The sequence below is a fragment of the Lissotriton vulgaris genome, chromosome 6 (genome assembly GCF_964263255.1).
Source record: "Lissotriton vulgaris chromosome 6, aLisVul1.2, whole genome shotgun sequence".
Lineage (NCBI taxonomy): Eukaryota > Metazoa > Chordata > Amphibia > Caudata > Salamandridae > Lissotriton > Lissotriton vulgaris.
Window position 1 is genome coordinate 1678576169 of NC_141694.1, and position 24110 is coordinate 1678600278.

At 48.0% G+C, this 24110-nt stretch overlaps 1 protein-coding gene across 2 annotated transcripts in view; it reads left to right on the plus strand.

Moving 5' to 3' along the window:
- Nucleotides 1–24110, plus strand: part of FLVCR1 (FLVCR choline and heme transporter 1) — a 163967-nt gene that overhangs the window by 111882 nt on the left and 27975 nt on the right. For both annotated transcript variants that reach the window (XR_015296689.1, XM_086927868.1), the window contains exons 4-6: nt 2939–3006; nt 13908–14011; nt 19985–20095. Coding sequence is in view for 1 of the 2 variants with exons in the window: in XM_086927868.1 (XP_086783994.1) it covers nt 2939–3006; nt 13908–14011; nt 19985–20095 (283 nt within the window). In the remaining variant the exon portion in view is untranslated. The remainder of the gene's footprint in view (nt 1–2938; nt 3007–13907; nt 14012–19984; nt 20096–24110) is intronic.

The following is a 24110-nucleotide window of genomic DNA, read 5'->3' on the forward strand; positions in this document are numbered from 1 at the left end:
ATTCGATAAATCATCGTATGAATATATAAATACATGAATACATTTCTCTCTGTCTGTCCTTACATTAGAGTCACCAAGCTCACCTAATGAAATTGATGAATTTGTGGAATTAATATTGTCATGATCCCCCAACTGGTGAGCAACCTTTACAACGAAATTTTTAAAACGCACTACCATTACAATGCAACCATTACAACGCAAACCATTACAACGCATTGCGCTGGGGGGCGCTCTAGGATAGGGAATACGTTTAATTTACTATCCAACACCTTCCCTAGTGTCCACGGGGACTGGAGTTGGAATAGTAAATTAAACTTTTCACTATCTAGCACCCCAAAGCGCTATGCGTTGTAAAGGTTTGCGATGTAAAAACCGCGTTGTAAAGGCATGCGTGGTAGAAGTATGCATTGTAACGTCATACATCCCCCTCAACTTCAAGGTTTCAGTCTCTGAATGCATGTCATTCACAGAACATACTTGATTACCTCCTGCACACTCCCTGCAAGGGTGGAACTGTATAGAATGTTGTATGCCAAGGCTTCATCCGTAATTAGTGTGACGTGAATCTTCTTAGTGATTGTCCTTACCCAGCTCTGTCTCCAATGAGGTTGTCTTTGAAAAGCAAACATTGTTTTTATTGTCCTAAAGATATCTGAGCAGGAGAAGACTGCTGCACCGCACACATTTCTGTCTCCATTCCATTCTTTCTGTAAGGCCTTGAGTACAAGTGATCTGTGTTGCTTTTTTTTTTTTTTTTGCAAAGGCTGGAAACCCTCATTCAAGATTTTTCTTTTTGTGGAGAATACCTTCCTATTTAAAAAGGGTACTGCTTGAAAACACTTTTCTATATTGTATTAGACCTTGCTCCTGCACTTCAGGATGAAAATGTATGTAGAGGGTTTGGTGCACAGATGTTGTCATTACTACAAATTTCCCAAAAAGTGAGGTCAGTCATCACAACAGTACCAGCATTAGTGTCTATTTTGCACAAAACCCTATCTTTCCAAGCAATAGTCAACACTAGATGTCATGTAGGATACAAAATAAAGTCTTTATTTGTGCCAGTCATCACTGCTAATGGGATAATTCCCTTCAATAAAAGAATGTGAAATCCATTGATATGGAAATGTAAAAAATGTCTGCGAGAATTCACTGGAAGGCCAAAAATGGACAGTGCGCAACTTCCACCTGAAAATCTTGCAAAACACCAATCTTACAATCAAGGCATTCATACTGTTTTCGAAAGAGAAGCAGCCATATTTCTAACTTCGATTTCCTAACTTGCTGAGTGGGTAAGATAGCTCAGTCCGTTAAGCCTGGCTGTTGAGTTCCGGTATAACCTGCAGTTCACATGTTTCCATGTCAGCATTTGACCATCGATACATTCAGTGCCATTGATTAGGATAATAGCTATTCCTCTAATTTATAATGCATCCAATTGGAAAAGCTTTGATATTAAGTTTTATATAAAAATAAGTGATAATGAGCATTATTAGTTTGCACATCTTTCTTGTTTCTCTCCAATTTCCTATTTTATATGCTGCACATTAATGACATTTTAATGAAACTGAGTCTGAGGGAGGAGAAATTCCCCCCCCCCCCGCACATGGGCGGGACTATTCACTAGATTATGACTATAACAGAGATACCCCTACTACAGAACTGGAGTTACAGGACAGAAACTACTCCATCTTACTGTCCTGCCCATGCAACGGCTTCCATTGGTTCTACTCCTCTGATGTAATTCACAGAATTTGGGGGAGTAAGTAGGACTTCCTGTGACCATTTATGCTGGATCCAACAACTCAGATTAGCCATGGCATTAATTCATCGCGCTATTGCTTAGCTACAAGACATTCCATTTATTTGTTAAAACGTGGATTATCTTTGTAAAAAGTAGTAATCACTTGCGTACTCACACCTCCGGTAAAGTTAGTCATTTGGGTGAATCTATGTGAGGGGAGAGAGACAAAAACAGATGAGAGTGTGATATTAGGGAATGTATTCTGGGATCCCAGTAGCTTGAGAGAGAGTGATACTGGGGCAAGAGTACAGACGGGTATCGCCTCCAATTACCAGGCATTGCCAGTTTGCTACCCTGGAATAGTGGATAACATGCAGGACCTTAAAGTATTGAGTCCAACACCACATGTTTCCCAGCTACAGGGCCTTTTTTGCACACATGTGTAACTCAGAAACTCATTATTCCCGCATGTATTCCCTCACCTGGTAAAATGTATAATTGGACAGAGCGGTACAGCTCCGCTTTGCTCATAACGGTGCACGGTTTGCGTGTTTTTCCAAGTAGAAATATACATTTACCTGTGTTTTTTTTGTCTTCTAAGGACCTGTAATAAATGATTTATTGTATTGTATTGTAATTGCATTTATATAGAGCTTACAACCCCTGACGAGGCGTCGAGTCCCTTTTTCGGCGGGTAGCACACTACTCCAGGACCCGTAGAGGATTAGTGTTGAATTAGTATAGTGAAACATGCAAGTACATTTTAAGTGGTCGATAGGTTAGTCAGTTATTTGGATTTGGAATGATAGCGGAAAAAAAGGTTTGTATTTATAGAGCACTAGTTACCCCTGATGGGGTGTTGAAACATGCTATTCAGGAAGCCCATAAAGGATTAGTGGTGAATTAATATGGTGAAATATGAAAGTAATTTCAGTGGTGGATATTAGTCAGTTATTTGGAGTGCGAAGGATAGCGGAGTGATAAAAGGGGATGAAAGGTTTGCATTCATATAGCACTTGTTACCCCTGATGTGGCATTTTAAATATAATGTCCGCATGCAAAATAAATAGGAGTCTTTAAATGTAATGGGCCTCATCAGTAATGGATCGCTGGTCCTCTTTCTCATTGACTTGATTCTACACACAGGCTTTTCTTTGTCCTCATAATGATGCAGTATGGTTGCTTATGTTGCAGGCATGATGACTGGATCCTTTTATTCGATTTCCACGCTATTGAATCAGATGATCATGTACCATTATGAGGTGAGCCTTTTTGATATATTGTATTTTGATGCCATGAGCGTGCACGGTTTTGCAGGTTACATTGATCCTTTTCCTTGTGCTATTTGAAATCGACCATTATTTCTAGTTATTGTGTTCAGCAGCTCTTATGCAGCCCATTAAGCCGTCTTCGATATAGTTCAGCAGATCCTGTGATGGGGCCCATGAGGCAGTGGCCTCAGTCTCCTTTGTGTGTGAATATGTAATGATATTATCCTTGGTGTGTGTGTGTGTATATATCATACTATTCCTACTGGTAGACCTTAATCCTCATCCTCCTAGATGTATGTGGTTTTATAGTCCTTCTCTGAACCACTTTCAAATGTTGACGTACTATACAAAATGACCAGAGTTGTGCGGTGTGTTTTTTGTCTGGGGTGGGCCTGTAGTGACTCTTCCAATGTGTTGCTGCATTATTCCATTTTTGAGCAGATAATTACAGTCCTTGTAATTCTTTCGCAAAGACCAAACAGATCGTATATGCTCACTTCCATATTTCATAAGCAAATGCCCCCAGCAAGGTCGGGCCTCAGTAGTTCTTCAAAGCCTTCGCATTAACAACGGCATAGATCACCCTATCTTCACATTTTCATATTTCTTGATTACCGTGCTACAGTAAGGCTGGGCTGTAATAGCGGTTAGAAACCTATGCCAACCTCAGATCCTGTTAAAGTGCAGGAACCTATTCAAAGGAAGATATGGTCTCCATGACAAGATCATAAGGCTGGAGTCGCACCGCGTCTTCAGTCACATTGGACCTCGGAGAAACCCGGGGTTTGAGTGGCTTATCCCAGATGCACTTCTATTTTTGAATGGTTAACAATACCTTAGTGTCAGGAACATATCACACTTCTCACACTAAGGGGTCGATTACGATGCCGGTCGGAATGGTTTCCGACCGAATTGGATCCGGGGAGTCCGACCGACCGATTTCGAAGCATCCGGATGCTTCCGGATACGATTCGGTTGGACTCCCATTGACTTCAATGGGATCCTGTGTTCCGACCGAATACACAGGCTCCCTTTGAAGAAAGGGTGGCTGGGAAAAATCGTGCACCCCTTGGTGCCTGCCACACTGTGTATGGGTGGAAAGAGGGGGTTCCTTGGGTACCCCCACGGGCCCCATTCAGAAGGCCCGGGTAAAGTGGGGCCTGCCACAGGCCCCCAAAATTCAGATTCCGACAGCCGGTCCGAGTCGGAACAACTGATTCCGAAAGGCTGTCCGAATCTGACATTGTAATCGCTCGGTCGGAATGCTTCCGAGTTGTTGCGGCCCGTAGACACACACGATTCAGCTCTGAACGACTCAGACTTTCCGAATGCCATCCGGTTCGGTTTCGGAACCAAGTCGGAAAGTCCAAAAGTCCAAACATCGTAATCGCTCGTTCGGAAAGGTTTCCAAACCGGTCGGAAACAAGGCTTCTAAATCCGATTCGGCAGACCCAAATCCGATTCAGAGCCTTTCCGAATGGCATTGTAATCGACTCCTTAATATCAACTTGGATTGATCACAATTTAATCAAGGAGGCCAAGTTTTGATCCAAATTTGTTCTGTCCTTGACTATTATAGTCACTTTATAACAAAGACATGTGATTAAGGGCTTCTCAAATACCTGACGATATTCTGCAATAGTCTTTTAAGACAGGACTAACAGGAACTGTTGGACCTGGCCCTTTTGGCAGGTTCACCCCGAGACTTTTTGCTTTTTCCTAGCCTGTTTCTGTGACCTGGTGTTGGTGATTTTAGGCCTCTGCGCACTTTTCACTGTGGTACAGTGTATAGTGCGTGAGCTCTCTGTGTAAGTGTGGTGAGTGACCTGCCCTCCCATAGGAATGAATGGGGAATATGTATGCCCATGGTAGTTCCTGATGTGTGGGGAGTGCAGGGGCGAGTTTGGTATGAGAGAACTCGTGAGACTGAATGCTGTGCAATGGTATATGCGGCATGATTGTGTCTAGTCTAGAAGTGCCACTTTTAGAAGTTGGCATATTTGTGTAATTTGTGCCTGGCTTGTGATTGGCTGGTGAGCCTGGCCCAGGAGTGCCTGGGCCTGCTTGTGGATTATGTAAATGTAAATTGATACTTGTATAGCGCACTACTCACCCGCAAGGGTCTCAAGGCACTTGTACGAATACCGCTGTGGAACCCATCCTGGATTTCCCTGTGAGGTGTCCACTCCTGGGCACCCCCAAGGTGGAGGCCAGGCATCCTTAGCGTTGTGGGGGCCGTTGTGGAGATTAAGCAAGCTATTGCCCAGAGTTGCAGAGTGGGACTCCATGATTGGAATAGGCACCGATGCGAGAATTATCAGGTCCGTGGAGTTTTTGAGCCCAAGACCCGCCGAGGCGGGGAATTGAACCCTGGTCCCGGGCTAAACCTCTGCATCAGGGTCTGCCGCTCTAACCATTGAGCCACACTTCTCTGGTTGACTGTCTGGTTTGAGGATGACAGGGGCTGGGGAGCCCCAGGAGGTTGTCTGAGTCAGCCCGTGGATGAAAGGCTGCATCTGCTGCCAGGGAAGTGGGAGGAGATAGCACCTGGGAGTGAATGGGGCTGTGCCTGCCTGCCACAATGCTGGCTCCACCTCCTGCTGTCGCCTCTGCCCTCACACTGAAAGGAGTTCCCTATAACCAGTTCTAGCTGGTTCTCACACTGCCTGCACCCTTTAGACAAAGTATTTTATAGTATAAAAAGGGGCTGTGTCCCCTTCCAAAATGTTCTTGTTTCTGACTTGAATACTACCAGGGGCGTGCTGCTGCTTGGGCCCAGGGGAATCCCTGGGCCCTGCCCAGCCCCTGGATACCTGATGAATGCCTGGAGGACTTCTGGGGGACCCCTCTGCCGTGCCTGGGCTGATTGGGGAGTGGGGGGGCTTTGCTTTGCCCTGGGATCCTTTGGACCTTCTTCCTATCCCCCCAGGACTTTGATGCATCCCCTGAAGGACTTTGCTGGACTTGTTGTTCCTAGCGCTTGGGAGTGCTGTATTTGCCCTTAAGCGCTTGAGAGCGCTTTATGTTGTGTCCATAGTGCTGGGAGCGCTTGATTCATGCCCCTAGCGCTTGAGAGCGCTGTATTTCCTTTATAGCGCTGAGAGCGCTTTATCTTTGCCCACAAGCGCTTAGTAGCGCTTTTATTGTTATTATCGAGGGTGCCCACCCCTCATGTTGTGCCTCGAGTGGAAATCACCGGCGCCGGCCAGGAGATCGTGAGAGGGGGCGCTGTGCCCGCCTCCCTGCCCAGGGCCGCGTTGCCATTGGCTCGAGCTGGTGACTTCCGCTTCCCCCTGCCCGGGGGGAGGCTGTTTGGTTCGTTGCCGGTCTCCCGTGTGGAGAGGGAGACCGGAGATGATGGCAGGCGAGAGGAGCGAAGGAAGCCGGCCAATTAATGGCTGCCCGGGGCTCCCGTGAGCTGTAGAGAGAGCCCCAGGGCCGCCAACGAAGGAGAGCGCGAGCTGGTGAAGGCCCGGTCCCGAGATGGGGGACCGGGTGAACAGCGAAGCGGGCGTTTCGTGAAGGCAGGGCTCCCATGAGGAGAGAGAGCCCCGCCACGCCGCCGCTGAGGAGAGAGCCGCGGACCGTGGAAGCATCCACAAAACCCCGGTGAGTGCCTGCAAAGGGGAGGGGGCAGTCGGGGCACATTGCCGGTGCCCGCCCCTCCCCTCCAGTGCAGGGTCTGAGTGGTTGTGAGCCCGTGAGGCTCAAGGCGGCATACTTATTGTTTAAAGCCCTAAGAGGGCTCGGGGGCATTGTGTGTTTTAGAGCCCCGTAGGCTCTCCCGATAGCCCGTGTCCTGCCCTCTGTCTAGGGAGGCATAGTTGGTGCAGCAGGGCAGCCCCGTTTGGCAGTGGGTCGCCCCAACGTTGAGTAGAGCCCAGAGAGGCTTTGAAGGGGCATTTGTTTTAGGACCCAGAGAGGCTCCAGCGGTCCCCATGTGCTGGCGAGCCCAGTGAGGCTCTTGGGGGCAGAGAATTCACAGAGCCAGATGGCTCCAACGCCCCTCAGCTGACTGAGAGCCTGTGTGGCTCCAACCCCTGCGGCGCAGTTTGTCTAGGGCCAGTGAGAGCCCTTGCCGCAGTTTGAAGTTCCCAGCTGCCCAGCAATTAGTGGGCAGCTGCACCGTTTAGGTCTTGTGACTGTCCTCAGGTGCCCAGCAAGTAGTGGGCACCTGCTACGTTTAGGTTTTGCGCCAGTGGCGCACCCCTGACTGGCGCTGCATGGCAGCGCGCCCTGACATTCTGGACACAGGGCTCTTTAGTCCCTTTATTAGATGGGGGCTGGTATGTGATTTTATTTAGGCGCAATGTGATTATCTATGTGATGGTAATTGCCTAATGTGAGTTTTGCGCAATGTGATATGGTGCTAGGAAATGTAATGCATTTAATATGATTACGCACCTTGATCTTACACCTCTGAATGTTTTTAGGCATCATGTGTTTTTGCGCTATTGAGTTATGTTCTGACACCTCTGAATGTTACTATGCATCATGTGTCTTCCTTGATTTTACACCTCTGAATGTGTTTGTTTATGCATCATGTGTTTTTCCTTCCCTACACCTCTGAATGTTGTGATGCATCACGTGTAATGTGTCCTTGCTTATACCCCTAATTGTATTGTGATACTTAGGTGGTTGTTCTTTCTAGTACAGGTGGTCCTAGTGAGGTCCTCGTTACCTGCGTGACATTTTACCTAAGGTGTTTAGGGTTGCGTAGGTGGTACTTACCTGTTCCCAGTAGTTACTGGTTGTGATTTATAACTGTTATTTTGTGCTATACTTATTCTAAGTTCTAGAAGTGCTATTTCTACTAAGTGCTGATTCTGACAGTGGCCCATGTGGCCCTGTCCTGGTGTAAATAATCCCTTGTGAATATTGCCCGTGCCAGTTGGTACCATGTACATGTGTGACTTCTATCTGATGTGTTTTCACAATACAGAAGTTATTTTTATATAACCTTGTGTGGAGTTCCTTTTGTGGTGTGCCTAGGATGTTGTTGCTGTTGTGTGCTGGCGCAAATGCTTTACACATTGCCTCCGGGATAAGCCTGTCTGCTCGTGCCAAGCTACCAAGGGGTGAGCAGGGGTTATCTTGGCGTGTGACTCCCTTGCCCTGACTAGAAAGGTGGTTTCTGCCTAGCTTTGGCGTCAGCCTTAGCCAACCAGAAATAGCCAGTTCTAACAGGAACCATCCAAAAATATCCTCTGCAAAGCATACTGATCATATTAGAAGAAAGAGTCTTTCAAGATCTCTTGGAAGCCACTACTATACGTGCTTTCTTTGAACAAGGTCTGCCTTACTAGGGTCAAAACACTTGTCAGCTATCTATTTGTTGACTACTTGTGCATTTCTTTTTAAACCTGACCAAGTAATAAAGAGACAAACCAACCCAAAACATCTATTATAAGTTACTCATATGGAAAATTCTGCATCATTTTGTAGCTCTTCTAATGCGACACACCAAGACGCAGTTACATGGAATCTTTTCTCAGACATTACAAATGGAAACAAGCATTGGAAATGCAATAGGGCTCGCATTAGGAAAGTTTGAGCTATTGGTCTTATAAATTAAATTTGTTTTATTTATGTGTTATTTTTTAAAATAGCTAAATTATTAGCTTTGTCATTTACAATGCCAATAGTTATAACTTTCGCAAATGTGACACCTATACCATTTGTAATGCAACATGTTTTGTATTTACGTGACTTAGATGTATTGATATTACAAATAACAATGGCTTTTAATTTTTTTAAATAATTAATACTTAAATAATTTATTTAATTTGTAATGGCAATAGCTTAAACTTTTGTAAATAACTTTTGTGAAGATTATGTTCAGTGTTTTTTATTGTGACGAAAATCCAAGAACAGAAGTGAAATGTTAACATCTTTTTGTGATTTGTAATAAAGCGTCAAATCTTAAAAACAGTTTGAAACATTGAAAGAACATATTTGAACCAGTGATGCTGTGGTTGCACTGAGTGATGCTGTGGTTGCGCTGAGTGGTGTGTGCATCGGTGGAGCTTAGTGGGTGCATTGGTGGAGTTGTGTGGTGGGTGCATTGGTGGAGCTTAGTTGGAGCATCGGTGGAGCTGTGTGGTGGGTGCATCGGTGGAGCTGTGTGGAGGGTGCCTCGGCGGAGTTGTGTGGTGGGTGCATCGGCGGAGCTGTGTGGTGGGTGCATCGGTGGAGCTGTGTGGTGGGTGCATCGGTGGCGCTGTGTGGTGGGTGCCTCGGTGGAGCTGTGTGGTGGGTGCCTCGGTGGAGCTGTGTGGTGGGTGCATCTGTGAAGCTGTGTGGAGGGTGCCTTGGTGGAGCTGTATGGTGGGTGCCTTGGTGGAGCTGTGTGGTGGGTGCATCGGAGGAGCTGTGTGGTGGGTGCATCGGTGGAGCTGAGTCGGTGGAGCGGTGTGGTGTGTTCATCGGTGGAGCTGGGTGGTGGGTGCATCGGTGGAGCTGTGTTGGTGGAGCTGTGTGGTGGCTGCATCGGTGGAGCTGTGTGGTGGGTGCATCAGTGGAGCTTTGTGGTGGGTGCATCGGTGGACCTGTGTCGGTGGAGCTGTGTGGTGGGTGCATTGGTGGAGCTGGGTGGTGGGTGCATCGGTGGAGCTGTGTCGGTGGAGCTGTGAGGTGGCTGCATCGGTGGAGCTGTGTGGTGGGGGCATCAGTGGAGCTGGGTGGTGGGTGCATCAGTGGACCTGGGTGGTGGGTGCATCGGTGGAGCTGTGTGGTGGGTGCATCGGTGGAGCTGTGTGGTGGGTGCATCGGTGGAGCTGTGTGGTGGGTGCATCGGTGGAGCTGTGTGGTGGGTGCATCGGTAGGGCTGTGTGGTGGGTGCCTCAGTGGAGCTGTGTGGTGGGTGCCTCATTTAAGCTGTGTGGTGGGTGCATCGGTGGAGCTGTGTCGGTGGAGCTGTGTGTGTGGTGGGTGCATCAGTGGAGCTGTGTGGTCGGTGCATCTGTGGAGCTTTGTGGTGGGTGCATCGGTGGAGGTGTGTGGTGGGGGCATGGTAGAGCTGTGTGGTGGGTGCCTCGGTAGAGCTGTGTGGTGGGTGCCTCGGTGGAGCTGTGTGGTGGGTGCCTCGGTGGAGCTGTGTGGCGGGTGCATCGGTGGAGCTGTGTCGGTGGAGCTGTGTGGTGGGTGCATCGGTGGAGCTGGGTGGTGGGTGCATCGGTGGAGCTGTGTCGGTGGAGCTGTGTGGTGGCTGCATCGGTGGAGCTGTGCGGTGGGTGCCTCGGCGGAGTTGTGTGGTGGGTGCATCGGCGAAGCTGTGTGGTGGGTGCATCGGTGGAGCTGTGTGGTGGGTGCATCGGTGGAGCTGTGTGGTGGGTGCATCTGTGGAGCTGTTTGGTGGGTGCATCTGTGGAGCTGTGTGGTGGGTGCCTCTGTGGAGCTGTGTGGTGGGTGCATCGGTGGAGCTGTGTGGTGGGTGCCTTGGTGGAGCTGTATGGTGGGTGCCTCGGTGGAGCTGTGTGGTGGGTGCATCGGTGGAGTTGGGTGGTGTGTGCATCGGTGGAGCTGTGTCGGTGGAGCTGTGTGGTGGCTACATCGGTGGAGCTGTGTGGTGGGTGCATCGGTGGAGCTGGTTGGTGGGTGCATCAGTGGAGCTGTGTCGGTGGAGCTGTGTGGTGGCTGCATCGGTGGAACTGTGTGGTGGGTGCATCGGTGGAGCTGTGTGGTGAGTGCATCGGTGGAGCTGTGTCGGTGGAGCTGTGTGGTGGGTACATCGGTGGTGGTGGGTGCCTCAGTGGAGCTGTGTGGTGGGTGCATCAGTGGAGCTGTGTGAGTGATGCTGTGGTTGCGCTGAGTGGTGTGTGCATCGGTGGAGCTTAGTGGGTGCATTGGTGGAGCTGTGTGGTGGGTGCATTGGTGGAGCTTAGTTGGAGCATCGGTGGAGCTGTGTGGTGGGTGCATCGGTGGAGCTGTGTGGAGGGTGCCTCGGCGGAGTTGTGTGGTGGGTGCATCGGCGGAGCTGTGTGGTGGGTGCATCGGTGGAGCTGTGTGGTGGGTGAATCGGTGGAGCTGTGTGGTGGGTGCCTCGGTGGAGCTGTGTGGTGGGTGCCTCGGTGGAGCTGTGTGGTGGGTGCCTCGGTGGAGCTGTGTGGTGGGTGCATCTGTGAAGCTGTGCGGATGGTGCCTTGGTGGAGCTGTATGGTGGGTGCCTTGGTGGAGCTGTGTGGTGGGTGCATCGGAGGAGCTGTGTGGTGGGTGCCTCGGTGGAGCTGTGTCGGTGGAGCTGTGTGTGTGGTGGGTGCATCAGTGGAGCTGTGTGGTCGGTGCATCTGTGGAGCTTTGTGGTGGGTGCATCGGTGGAGGTGTGTGGTGGGGGCATGGTAGAGCTGTGTGGTGGGTGCCTCGGTGGAGCTGTGTGGTGAGTGCCTCGGTGGAGCTGTGTGGTGGGTGCCTCGGTGGAGCTGTGTGGTGTGTTCATCGGTGGAGCTGGGTGGTGGGTGCATCGGTGGAGCTGTGTGGTGGCTGCATCGGTGGAGCTGTGTGGTGGGTGCATCAGTGGAGCTTTGTGGTGGGTGCATCGGTGGACCTGTGTCGGTGGAGCTGTGAGGTGGCTGCATCGGTGGAGCTGTGTGGTGGGTGCATCAGTGGAGCTGGGTGGTGGGTGCATCAGTGGAGCTGTGTGGTGGGTGCATCGGTGGAGCTGTGTGGTGGGTGCATCGGTGGAGCTGTGTGGTGGGTGCATCGGTGGAGCTGTGTGGTGGGTGCATCGGTAGGGCTGTGTGGTGGGTGCCTCAGTGGAGCTGTGTGGTGGGTGCCTCATTTAAGCTGTGTGGTGGGTGCATCGGTGGAGCTGTGTCGGTGGAGCTGTGTGTGTGGTGGGTGCATCAGTGGAGCTGTGTGGTCGGTGCATCTGTGGAGCTTTGTGGTGGGTGCATCGGTGGAGGTGTGTGGTGGGGGCATGGTAGAGCTGTGTGGTGGGTGCCTCGGTGGAGCTGTGTGGTGGGTGCATCGGTGGAGCTGGGTGGTGTGTGCATCGGTGGAGCTGTGTCGGTGGAGCTGTGTGGTGGCTACATCGGTGGAGCTGTGTGGTGGGTGCATCGGTGGAGCTGGTTGGTGGGTGCATCAGTGGAGCTGTGTCGGTGGAGCTGTGTGGTGGCTGCATCGGTGGAACTGTGTGGTGGGTGCATCGGTGGAGCTGTGTGGTGGGTGCATCGGTGGAGCTGTGTCGGTGGAGCTGTGTGGTGGGTGCATCGGTGGAGCTGGGTGCCTCAGTGGAGCTGTGTGGTGGGTGCATCTGTGGAGCTGTGTGGTGGGTGCATAGGTGGAGCTGTGTGGTGGGGGCATGGTAGAACTGTGTGGTGGGTGCCTCGGTGGAGCTGTGTGGTGGGTGCATCAGTGGAGCTGTGTGGTGGGTGCATCTGTGGAGCTGTGTGGTGGGTGCATCGGTGGAGCTGTGTGGTGGGGGCATGGTAGAACTGTGTGGTGGGTGCCTCGGTGGAGCTCTGTGGTGGATGCATCAGTGAAGTTGTGTGGTGGGTGCATCGGTGGAGCTTAGTGGGTGCATTGGTGGAGCTGTGTTCTTTAGAAGCATGGTGCTTTATAGGATTGCGAAAATCACTGAAAAGCGGAATAAGGGTAAGTTAACAAGCATGCGTCTGCATGTATGGCAAAGTTACGTTTGAGACTGCGAAGAAAAACCTCACTGAATGAGAGATCAAATGAGCAAAGGCGTTGTTGCTCTGTATGGGAATTGTGCTCTGGCAGGGGCAGCCAAGGCTTTCGTGATCTACAAAGCAAGAGTTAATTGATTTGGGTAATAACTGTCAATTGTTTAACAGCAAAAGAGGCCTGATCTGGTATTTGCCTGGAGCCGTGCAAATGGTGGCCATAAAGTCTCCATGGTTACATTGATATATTTGCTATGTCGTTTCTTCGTGTCCATGGTTGCCTGTTTGTATGTAGGCCCAGGCTGCAGAGTCTAGAGGCTGCATTGCTGCCTGTGTAAATCGACTCTCCATGTTGCCGAAGGCCTCTGTTGCAAAGCTGTGCCAGGGGCTCGGCCTCGGCGCTGAGCGAGAGGGAGGGAGGGAGAGAGGAAGGAGGGGTAGATAGAAATGCAAGCCCGCAAATTTAAAAAAACAAGCATTGGTAAATGCATTGAAGAAAAAAAATGGAAAAAAAAGCGGAATGAAGTCCCAGGCATCAGAGCTAGGGAAAGTTAAGTGTGCAGGCCAGGGAACGTTAAGTAAACAAGCCTGGGAGAAGGTATACAAGCCCTCGGCATTGCTGTGGTGAGGAGAGGGGGCATGGAGAGGCAAGAAGGGAAGAATAGCTGCGAGTAAGGGTGACAAGACGCACGGGGAGCAGCAGCCTTTGATGTGCCGGCCGGCCGTGGGCAGTGACTAATTAGGGGAGGAGAAATGACAGAGCACACGCTGGGGTAAGCTTTTAGGGGGAGTCTGGTGGCTTTGATGCTGTGCACGCGCTTTTTCACGGGCACAGCATCAAATCGCCCATTTAGTTAAGGTCTGGATAAGCCATAATATGTTCGACATCTGCAATGCTTGCGCATTGGCAGAGGTCGAGCCCTAAAAAGTAGACCTAAATATGATGAAATGTTGCATACCCATGTAGAAACTCTAGTAATGTAAGTCTCAAGCTAACAACATTACCAGTAAACCACCAGTCACCCACAACTGTACCTATCTCAAGTAGAGTAGGCTTATTCAGCGTTTGTGTGGAAGCTGCAGTTGAGAAATAATGTGGCACTTGCAGAAGACAGGGCCCTAGCAAGGATGAGCATGCAATCCGTGATTTTAATATGTTTCCCTATGGTACAGCCATGGGCACTGATCACTACTGTCGCTGTTTAAACACATTTCTAATTGAATTAGTACAGTGCTTGATATCAATAACCAAATGGTCTCTCTTAAAAGGGTGAAGAAGTGAATGCTGGACGGATTGGATTGACTTTAGTCTTGGCCGGTATGGTGGGTTCCATTCTTTGCGGTTTCTGGCTGGACTACAGTAAGACATACAAGTAAGTAAAGTTTGGGACAACATGTATTACGCAAAGAAGGGCACTTTTCAGTCATTTGAACACTATGTTTATGAACAGCTAAAAACAAACAGCGCCTCTTAGATACTGGCAGATGGCCTGCAAACCCACCATGTCATTGAATGCCGTGGCCTCCGATCTGCTGGCTGTGGACCGTGTGCCATATCTAAAGATCCACACTTTTATTGCGGGCATCTCTTTGCCTTCAGTGCATCAGCCAGTGCCAACAAATTGTTGCCGGCACACCTCAAATCTCAAGTGGGTTCCATATTTTTTCTGATCGGTATTTAATTATGCTTTTCAGAAACAAATCCCTAAAGCTTTGTTTCTGAAAAGCAAGATAACAACAGTGGATATTCCTAGGGCCGCTGTTTCTGTGGCCGGGTTCGACATGCCTTGCATGGTGTACCCAGACTAGGAAAATCAGTAACAGACACCCTCTCTAAATGGGGCGTGGCAACTGTTAGTGTGACTTGGCTGTCCTGTGATGATTGGACTACTGAGTTTCTGAAGGCAGAGCCACTTGAGGCTGTACTGTTCGAAACCCACTGGTTCCCACTGGCGGGAGCTCTGCCAATTTGTGGAGGAGTTCCCTCTCTGCCAAATTCTAAGTGAGGCCTAAGATCTGGCAAATATGTGAATGTGCGTCTGGTGGTCATGTAGAGTTATGTAAAGAACACAGTATTGTGATTTCTTGAACACTATTGAATCAAACTTTCCCAAGGTGGCCTTGGTAAAGAGGAACAGGCACGAGTATGACATTAATGATATAGAATTTTAAGCGTAGGATTGAACTCTTTGTGGCCATTGATATGTAAATGTAAATGTAAATGTGGCGTATTTGTATAGCGCGAACAGTGACCCGGAGGCATCCCGGCGCTTGTACTCCTACCACAAGGGAACCCCTCCTGGCTTTTCCTTGTGGGGTGTCCACTCCTGGGGATCCCATGGTGAAACCAGGCATTCCTTGTGTATCAGGGGGCCTTTGTGGAGACTAAGCAAGCTATTGCCCAGAGTTGCAGCGTGGGACCCATGCTTAGAATCGGCACTGAGGCGAGAATATCCGGTCAGAGGAATTTAAGCCCGAAACCCGCCGAGGCGGGATTCGAACCCTGGTCCCTGGCCAGCGTTCTGCATCAAGGTCTGCCGCTCTAAGCATTGAGCCACACTTCTCCATTTGGCAACAAGAAATCTAATACTGTGTGTAAACAACAATTTGACTGCTTTTGATAATGCATTTTGTAGGTAAAATCCTAGACAGCCAAAGAGCATTTCACTTTTTTCCTGCATAAGCAGATGGACATCTGGTGGTTGTCTTTACCTGTCATGCTAAGAGACTATGATAAATGTTTCACTGATAATCAGTTTATGCGACGCAGATAACCAGTAGTTTGAATGTCTTGAGTCACAACCTCTTATTAAAGTATGCGCAACATACCCTTCATGTTAATAAGCAATATAAGGCAGGCCCAACTCTTAAAGATAGGCTCTGTTGTAAATTAAGATCTTCCTGGAGCATCTGAGATTTACACTAAATGTCTTATAAGGTACTCACAACAATTTGCGCTGGAGCAGATCTGGAGAGATCTGTAAGACGTTCAGTATTCACTTGAGAACATTTTTGTGAAGAACGAGCACGTCTAAAATTCTCAAGGTTTTCTTTAATGCACTTGTATATCGATCACCCATTCACTCTTCCGAATATAGTAAATTTTAATGTTCCATGTTTATTTGAATTTGGACAAGATTGTGTATTTGGTTGTACATTTCACACTTATGAGAAGGACAAGAAGTAGGAAAGATGTTAAAATAGACTTTCAAAAGATGAAATGAGACTTGCAGTCAAAACAAATGGAAAAAAGAAGTATGAGGTGTCTGTAAACACATAGTAATATAGGTAGATGTCTGAACAGATAGTTGAGTAGATGAAGTCAAAATGAAAATGATTAAAGGTTATGGAAATGGTTGAGTAATGGATTACATTAAAATAAAGTTTTTACCTTATCTTCATGCTGGCCCATATTGCTGTGCGGTGTCCCATATCTCGATCCTTCCGCAAGGCATATCGGACCACCTTTCATTTCTCCTCCACCTCAGCTTTTCCATGACGATTTGCACCCCATGTGGCGTCTCAACGCATGGTATCTCCAAGATGAGTCTTATACCCAGGCCCTTGGAGACGAGTTGAAAGCTTATTTCCAAATTAACGAGGCTCGGTCTGCTCAGTTGGCACCCTCTGGGCAGCCAGTAAAGCAACTCTTAGAGGATACGCCAAGGGTGGAATTTGAACATTGGAGCAAGCTTGATCCCAACACATCACCTAGCTGAAGGCCCAACCCTCCAATTGGAAATGGGTCTTGCTGTTGATCCCCAGGGAGAGCTGTCCTGGCAACTGAACAAGCTGCATGAGGAGATCAGTCTCTAGTCCGTAGAGGCTGGAAAATATTTGTGGTGCGCCTAGAACGTCAGGGTTTATGGTTGGGGGGACAAGAACAGAAAACTGTTATAATGACTGGCCTCCCGCCCACAGGCAAACAGAATCATTCTTGAAATCATGAGCGAGCTTGGCCATATACACATGTCCGTCTCTGCATAGCACAAATCTTGCTAACTACTACGGCTGCCTATATGCGGCACGTCTCGGGTGGACCTCAAACTTGACCCCCACTTTCTCAATGAGGTACTTCTTCCTGGACTGTCCCACTCTGAGGCTCAGGTGATATACGAGCCGGCTGAAGAGATTTGTAATGCCATCTCTGTTGTGGTCTCTGGAAAGACCACGGGTCCTGACGGGTCCCCCACGGAGTAGTACACAGCCTTCTGGGAGACCCCGACTCCCTGACTTCTTGCTTTCTATAATAAAGTATCAAAGAAGGGCTCTTTTCTACCCGAGATAGATGCTGCTACCATTGTGTTAATCCCTAAGACACAGCCCCCTTTGGCCTCCTGTGCTGACTACTGTCCGATCTCGCTAATCAGTGGTGAGATCAAGCTATTTGCCAGAATCCCAGCCACCCATCTTAAACGGGTCCTCCACATACTCATACATCCGGACCAGTGTGGTTTCATGCCGGCCTGGAATACACGACACTGCATGTTGTCTTGGCCCACCGTCACCTGTCTCTCCCCCTCCCCCCCCCCCCCCCCCCCCCCATCCTGGCCTTGCTTCTCATCAATTTTGAGAAAGCTTTTGACACTGTTGATTGGGTCTTCTTGGGCAGTGTACTGCTGAGAGCTGGCTTTGGACCCAGTTTTCGTGGGTTTATCTGAGTGCTCTACACCAATCCCATTGTGCGGGTCCAGATGAACGGTGTAGTCTCGGATGTATTTCCCATCAGGCAGGGGACTTGACAGGGGTGTCCCCTATCTCTCCTCCTCTTCGCGTTGGCGATTGAACCACTGATGCGCCTTCTCTATTGTGATGCACAGGTGCATGGATGGAGATGGGGGGAGTGGCATGAGGACCGTATTGCACTTTATATGGACGAAGACCTCCTTTACCTTGCAGACCCTGTCGGAATGGACCTCGCTGTCTTCAAATCCTCCAGCTTTTCGGAGAGGCCTCGGGTCTCCACATCAATCCTCCTAAGTCGGTCTTGGTGCCTCTGACCTCGCCCCTGCACTGTATTATTTGACAGCACAAAATCCCTGTGCGGCGTCTCAGCTTTCATTACCTGGGTATCTGGGTGGCGCTCCACCCTGAACTCACCTGGTCCCTCAATCTTGAGCCACTGACGCTGAAAGCCAAGGAGAACCTCAATAAATTGCAGTGCCTTTCGCTGAATGTGATGGGCAGGATCGCCCTGTACAAAATGATGGTTCTGCCGATGTTCCTCTATGCCTTTCAGAATCTGCCAATAATCTTACCTTAGTGCGGGTTCCAAGCCATGGATAGAGTAGCATCCTCATTTCACTGGCACGACTCAAGGCCCCGCTTGGCCATTGCCCACTGTCAACGAGCCCCATATGATGAAAGCCTGGGAATGACCAACCTGTACCCTTATTACCTAGCCTCCCAACATTTGGTGGTCAACAATTTCTCTATGGATCCCCGGTTCCCCTTGCCACCCCGTAGTGTATAGACCAAAATTATCTTTCTTGCCTGGAGGCCTGCACTCCAACACACTAATTGGGATGTAAAACTCATACACCAAGCCCCCCTTTGGCATGGCACTTGGCTGCGTAGAAGTGTCGTTGGAGGACTTTGGGAAATGGGACCTCATTGGCATAATACAGATGGGCGACGTATGGTCCGGGACCCATATACGCTCCTTTCAGGAACTTCAAGATACGCACTTACCTCCTCTCAATTTTATAAATACTTACAACTTAGACACACACTTGGCGTCCACATACCACCACCTGCCCCTCTACCCAAGTTCAACTGATGGAGGCCAAGTTTCCTATAGGTGCATTGAGTAAGGGAGGCATCTCTCAAATCTATCGCACATTAATTATTAACGCCACAGGCACACTTGATTATCTAAGGATCCGTTAGGAGGGTTGTCTGGGTCCCCTTGATGAAGATGATGATTGGCGGGATGCAGTGATGGCACTTAGGGTTGTTACGATTTCTTCCTGACTGCGTCTGATCCAGGCCTATTTCTTCTATTGTGCCTATCTCATGCCAGCCAGGTTCCATCATGCAGGCCTCCTTTCCGAACCTACCTGCCCTCACTGTGCACATGCCCCTGCCCAATTCTACTGCATGGTGTGGCTTTGCCCGAAGATTCATAAATCCTCGACAGCTGTGATGGAGGAGTTGACGGAAGTACTGAGTTGGGAGGTGAACCTCTCACCTCTAATGATGTGACTTGGGGTCATGGATGGCTCTAGGGGCTCAATGGCAGACTAGACGCTTCTGGTTATGGCCACTATGTTGGCCAAGGGCGACATAGCAGCCCGCTGGAAAAACCCTTCCCCTCCCACTCTGTCTTAATGGTGGCAGAGGGTAGACTGGTGCGTGCAGCAAGAGAGACCCATGTATGAAGCCCGGGGTGGTCCTTCGAAGCACAGTCGTATATGGGGCAAATGGTTGGGACAGCTGGACTGAGCCTCATGACTCATTGCATCTACGCCTTTCTCTTTCCTTTTATTGATCATCCTATCATGTTTTATTTGCTCATGATGTGGTTAGTTACTATATATACTGCTGCACTATCTGTGTGTCATAATGTGCGAAATCCAATAAAACCGTATATAAAAAAAAATCAAGGTCTTACAAAGAAGTTGATTTCTAGACCACAAGATTCTACTATAGGGAGAAAAATATGCAGAAAGTACTGCCATGTTGCTGTTGATAATCAAGTAGGTTGAAGAGGCACTTACTCAGTCTTTGGAAACCCCAAAACATAAAACATACTTGAATTTAAAAAATATATCATTTCCATCAACGTGGGGAAAGAACAGATAACTGCCTCTGAACAAATACACATATGGTAGTATAGCATATTGTAGATCTTATTTGATTCTTTTTGTTTCTGGTGTTTGAATTTCTCCTTCAAATATGACCAATTATTTTTGGGAAAATGTAGTTGCTAATCTGAAAATTTAGAAAAGATACATTTCAAAATGCCAGATATATGATAAATTGGTTGGGTTTATAATTATTCTGTATTTATAAAATTGTAAAATTCAGTTCGAATGTGTTTATGTATTTTAAAAAGTGTTTTTGTATATGTTAATAATAAATAATTGTGCCATGCTGGTAATTTGTGATGAACTTGTCACCTGCTTGAATGTTCTGCAACAGGACCCTCCTGAATGTTCACAAGCACAGAACCTCACGGTTTTGATCCCCCAGTCTTTTCGCTCCAAAATCCTCATGGGGCGCCGTACTTACAACATTACGTCCCGTAAAAGCATGTAGGTTATCGTACCAGTGTGTCTCTGTTTCGTTATCTCATTTCTGTCATGAGGATATTTTGTTAATAAAATCGTGTTTTGTATTTGCAGGCAGACAACGCTGGCAGTGTACGTCTTGTCTTTTATTGGAATGCTTGTATTTACCTTCACACTGGACCTTGGACACCTGGTAGTCGTATTTATCACAGGTGGAGTGCTTGGGTAAGCATCTACGGTCACATATCACCCGATGTACCCAATAGACCAATTTTACTCTATTGCTACTTCACAGCTGGCACTTAAAGAAGCAACCGATAACAAGGACCACGTAAATCCTGATGGCATCAATAAAAAGGTGACGCATATCATAAAGATCCCCTAGTCAATCCAGCTTCAAAATATTCCTCCCAGTGTAGGAGACATCCTAACTGTAGATATGACAAGAAGGGCTCTTTGTTCCTATCACAGGCACTTTTGCTTAAGTGGGCTATGTAATAGAGTGAATGGTGAAGATTTGATTATCTAGTGGAATGGGTGTTGGACCAATCTACAAGGTGATGGAATGGGTAGATTACAAGACCTATATAGTATGGTCCACAGAGTCAGCCATGTTTGCGGCTTCTAGAGGATGAACTGAAATAGAGAAAGGTGGTGTTCTAAGCTGATTTGGCAAAACTGTTTTGCGGGGAGCCCTCAATTTCAGTGAGTTAATTTGTTGGTGAATGTGATCTTGCAGATAATTAGTGGGATTCTGGGCCAAGGACAGGTAAGTCATTTGGCAGTGCTGGGTCATGCTGCATTGGTAGGCTACTTTCCCTGGATCCTGCAGATGACATGAAGTTACTTGAGAGGAGTAGAGCTTAGTAGTAAGAAGAACCTAGTTGTGGACAGCTGAGTTATACTCCTACTCTTACATGTATCTCCACCATCTCCTGGTGGTATTTCTACTCATTGCTCCTTTTTACTATATATTGCTTAGAACTTTCAGGTGGTGGTTGTGAAGGGTCCTACATCCTGCATACACTATGACTTATCACCTGCCACTTACTTTGTAGTATGGTCTGTTGTGAAATATGCCTTGTGTCAGGGGGGAGATCACTCCCTAGCATGAGTAGTGACTGTGTTTAATTACACAAAAAACAATATTATTGACCACCTAGTCCCTCTGTATAATATGTGTTTTGAATTCCCTTAGCTGCTGACTGTTCAGTGTTTTTTAAAACTGGCGTTGGACCTGCTCTGACAAGGTGGTGTTTTAAGTAATATACTCATCCTCTGAAAATCAAAATGCGTACCATTGATGCACAGATCAACAATACCCAGGGCAAGGTGGACAAGCTAATGATGGGAGAGGTCAGAGAATGGATCAGCAACATGGAGGCCAAGACAAAGGAGGGGGCAAAAGGAGCTGCACACAGTGCATTAAATGCAGTAGAGTAGGCTTGACAAGTTGTGGAATTGAATGTGCAAATATAAAGTTCACGCTGTGGTCTGCTGGAAGTTAAAGAGCCAGAGATGATGACAAACTTCCTAGCTCAGTTGTTGTAAGGGACTTTGAGGGCTGATGTCCTGTGACAATCAACTATTACAGATGGGGCACATCAGGTTCCCAAATGTTTGCCAATACCAGGGGATCCTCCAAGGCCAGTGCCACTGCACCTGGTTGGAGTGCAAGTCAGAGAGAGTATTTTTTGTGCAGCCTGGATTAAACAGGCTGTATTATATAACTCATTGTGGCATCTCATACCACCTTGAACTAAGCCAACAGGGGCACAGGAGCCATGTTTAGTCTATCATGCCTCAAATAAAGTTATGTCAATTGTTTGTATGTAAAAAAAACTCTCTAAATTCAAGCTTGTCCTCGCTATATTGTTTTTGCAGAGGATAATATTTGTTTCCCTTGCAGGTGGAGGATGGATGCAAGTCTCATTAAGGCTCAGCTCCTTCCTACGTGTACATTAATCATCAAAGCGTACACACCAGGTATTTTTCTGCCCATCATACAGCACATAGTTGTCAGGTCCTTTGATGCAACTGATAGGTAGGGCCAGGGATACTCATAGTAGACATCTTGAATTTTCCGGATGTGTAGCATGAGATATGCAGGAATTTGAAGGTCTAGCTTTTGTAGTCTGAGTAACACCGTACCTTTCCTACCACCACGCTGTCTTAGGACTTGAATGTTCCAAGGCCACCAGAGAGGAGCGATCCTTATCCAGTATCTATGAGTGCATTTCAAGGGAACTTCTTTGGTGGTTCAAGCATCTACTGCAGAGGCTGACTTGTCACTAGTCCAACAAGCTTGCCTGGGGAACATGGCTTACACGGGCCTTCACTGGATGTAGACACACATTTTCAAGGGCTATTCTTTTGATAGATTGTATTTGTTTCACTTGCTAACTTAAACAGTTAAGACATTTTTCCAATAATTGAGTAGTTTGGTTCTTACCTATCTGTAAATAATGATCAAACTATTTTTTATCCAGATTGCTCCATGATCTACAGTTATGTTGAGTATATATATATATATATATATATATATATATATATATTTCCTGTTTGCAATTCTAGTTATAGCTGGACTTTTGGGACCAGGTGTACTCTTCGCTTGTTTCAAAATATTGCTTGCAATGTGTGACTAGTATTTTTACTTTAACTACTTTTACGAGCCTACCTATATGCCATCAGTTTGATTCATAAAAATAAGAATCGGATTGAGTCACAATTCGATCTCCCTAATAACTATCCATTAGGTAGGTCACAAAATGCGACTCAATCTTATTGGCCACAACCACGGGGATGGTGGCCTACAAGGATCCTTCAATCTCACAAAGTACTCCCCTGATACGTAAATCGTATTCCACGATTATTGTTCTAGATAGATCCTGATCAAATAGTGATAGGAATTCCCTATGCGAAGCTTCACCTAGGGAATTCCCATTACTGTTCGATCAGGATCCATCTAGAACAATAATCGTGGAATACGATTTTGGTATCAGGGGAGTACTTTTTGTGATTAAGCGTTCTAACACGGGAGGGTGTACTCCCTCTTGAGAGTTCCTCTCGTCTCTTCTGGTAACGAGAGTGTCCTTTCTCTTATTTACCTTTTGGGCATCACAGCCTACAAGGATAAGCAGGTCGCCATGCCTGTGATTGATTTTTAGGTCTCGCCTGTCGATGCGCATGCGCATCGAGCAAGCGAGACTATGGGGGCTTATCCACTCTTTATCCAACTTGCAAGGAATCGTGGCGATTCCTTGCAGTGCCCGTGACTTTTAAGCTCAATGCGCATGCGCATTGAGCTTAAAAGCGCGTGCACATCAGTTCCCTCAGCCGCACTCCAGGCCCCCGCTCCGCCCCCTCCCCTGCCCGCCGTGTCGCATTTCTCCTCCCCCCTCCCCTTATCTGCCGTTCCTTCGTCTGTTCCCTCTCCCCGCTCCGCCCCCTCCCCTGCCCGCCGTGTCGCATTTCTCCTCCCCCCTCCCCTTATCTGCCGTTCCTTCGTCTGTTCCCTCTCCCCGCTCCGCCCCCTCCCCTGCCCGCCGTGTCGCATTTCTCCTCCCCCCTCCCTTTATCTTCCTTCCCTCCGTCTTGTTTATATCTGTAATCTATTGACTTTCGTAAAAAGCCGTGGGAAACTGTTTATGGGGTGATGGATGTTCGCCTCGACTCTGGGAGTAGGGCATGCTGCTGGACTTCGGGAAACCATGCATTCGTTCCTCGAGGACCAGACGTCTCTGCAGAGGTAAAACATTTTGTATATTAAAAACAAAACTCTGCCTTTCCCGCGACAAGTTCAAAGGTGCAACATTCAGCTTACAGGACGGACACATTCTAAACAAACTGTGCACCTAACCCTGCTCGAGAGTCCTCGTGGGCGCAGGCTGCCTCATTTCCTGTTGCACGTGCATACCACAGCCTGTCCTGCTTTGCAGCACCCCGCCCCAAGGGCTTGGCTCCCTTCCAGGAAGCAAGGACCGCGAGAGAGGGGGGGGGGGAATTGAATTACTATTTGAATCACATTTTAACCTCTCCAATTATATATTTTTTATAAACCGTTGCTTTTTGTTGTGGGTCTAGAAAACCTGGTTTGGATCACGCCTCCAGGATATAAGTTTAAGAGCGTTTTTCACCCACAACAATCCTCGCGGTACAGAGTGGAATTTATATGCACATGGACATCAGCTCATTAATTCGCTGAGGATAGCGAAAGTGACATCACTGATTATTTGACTCC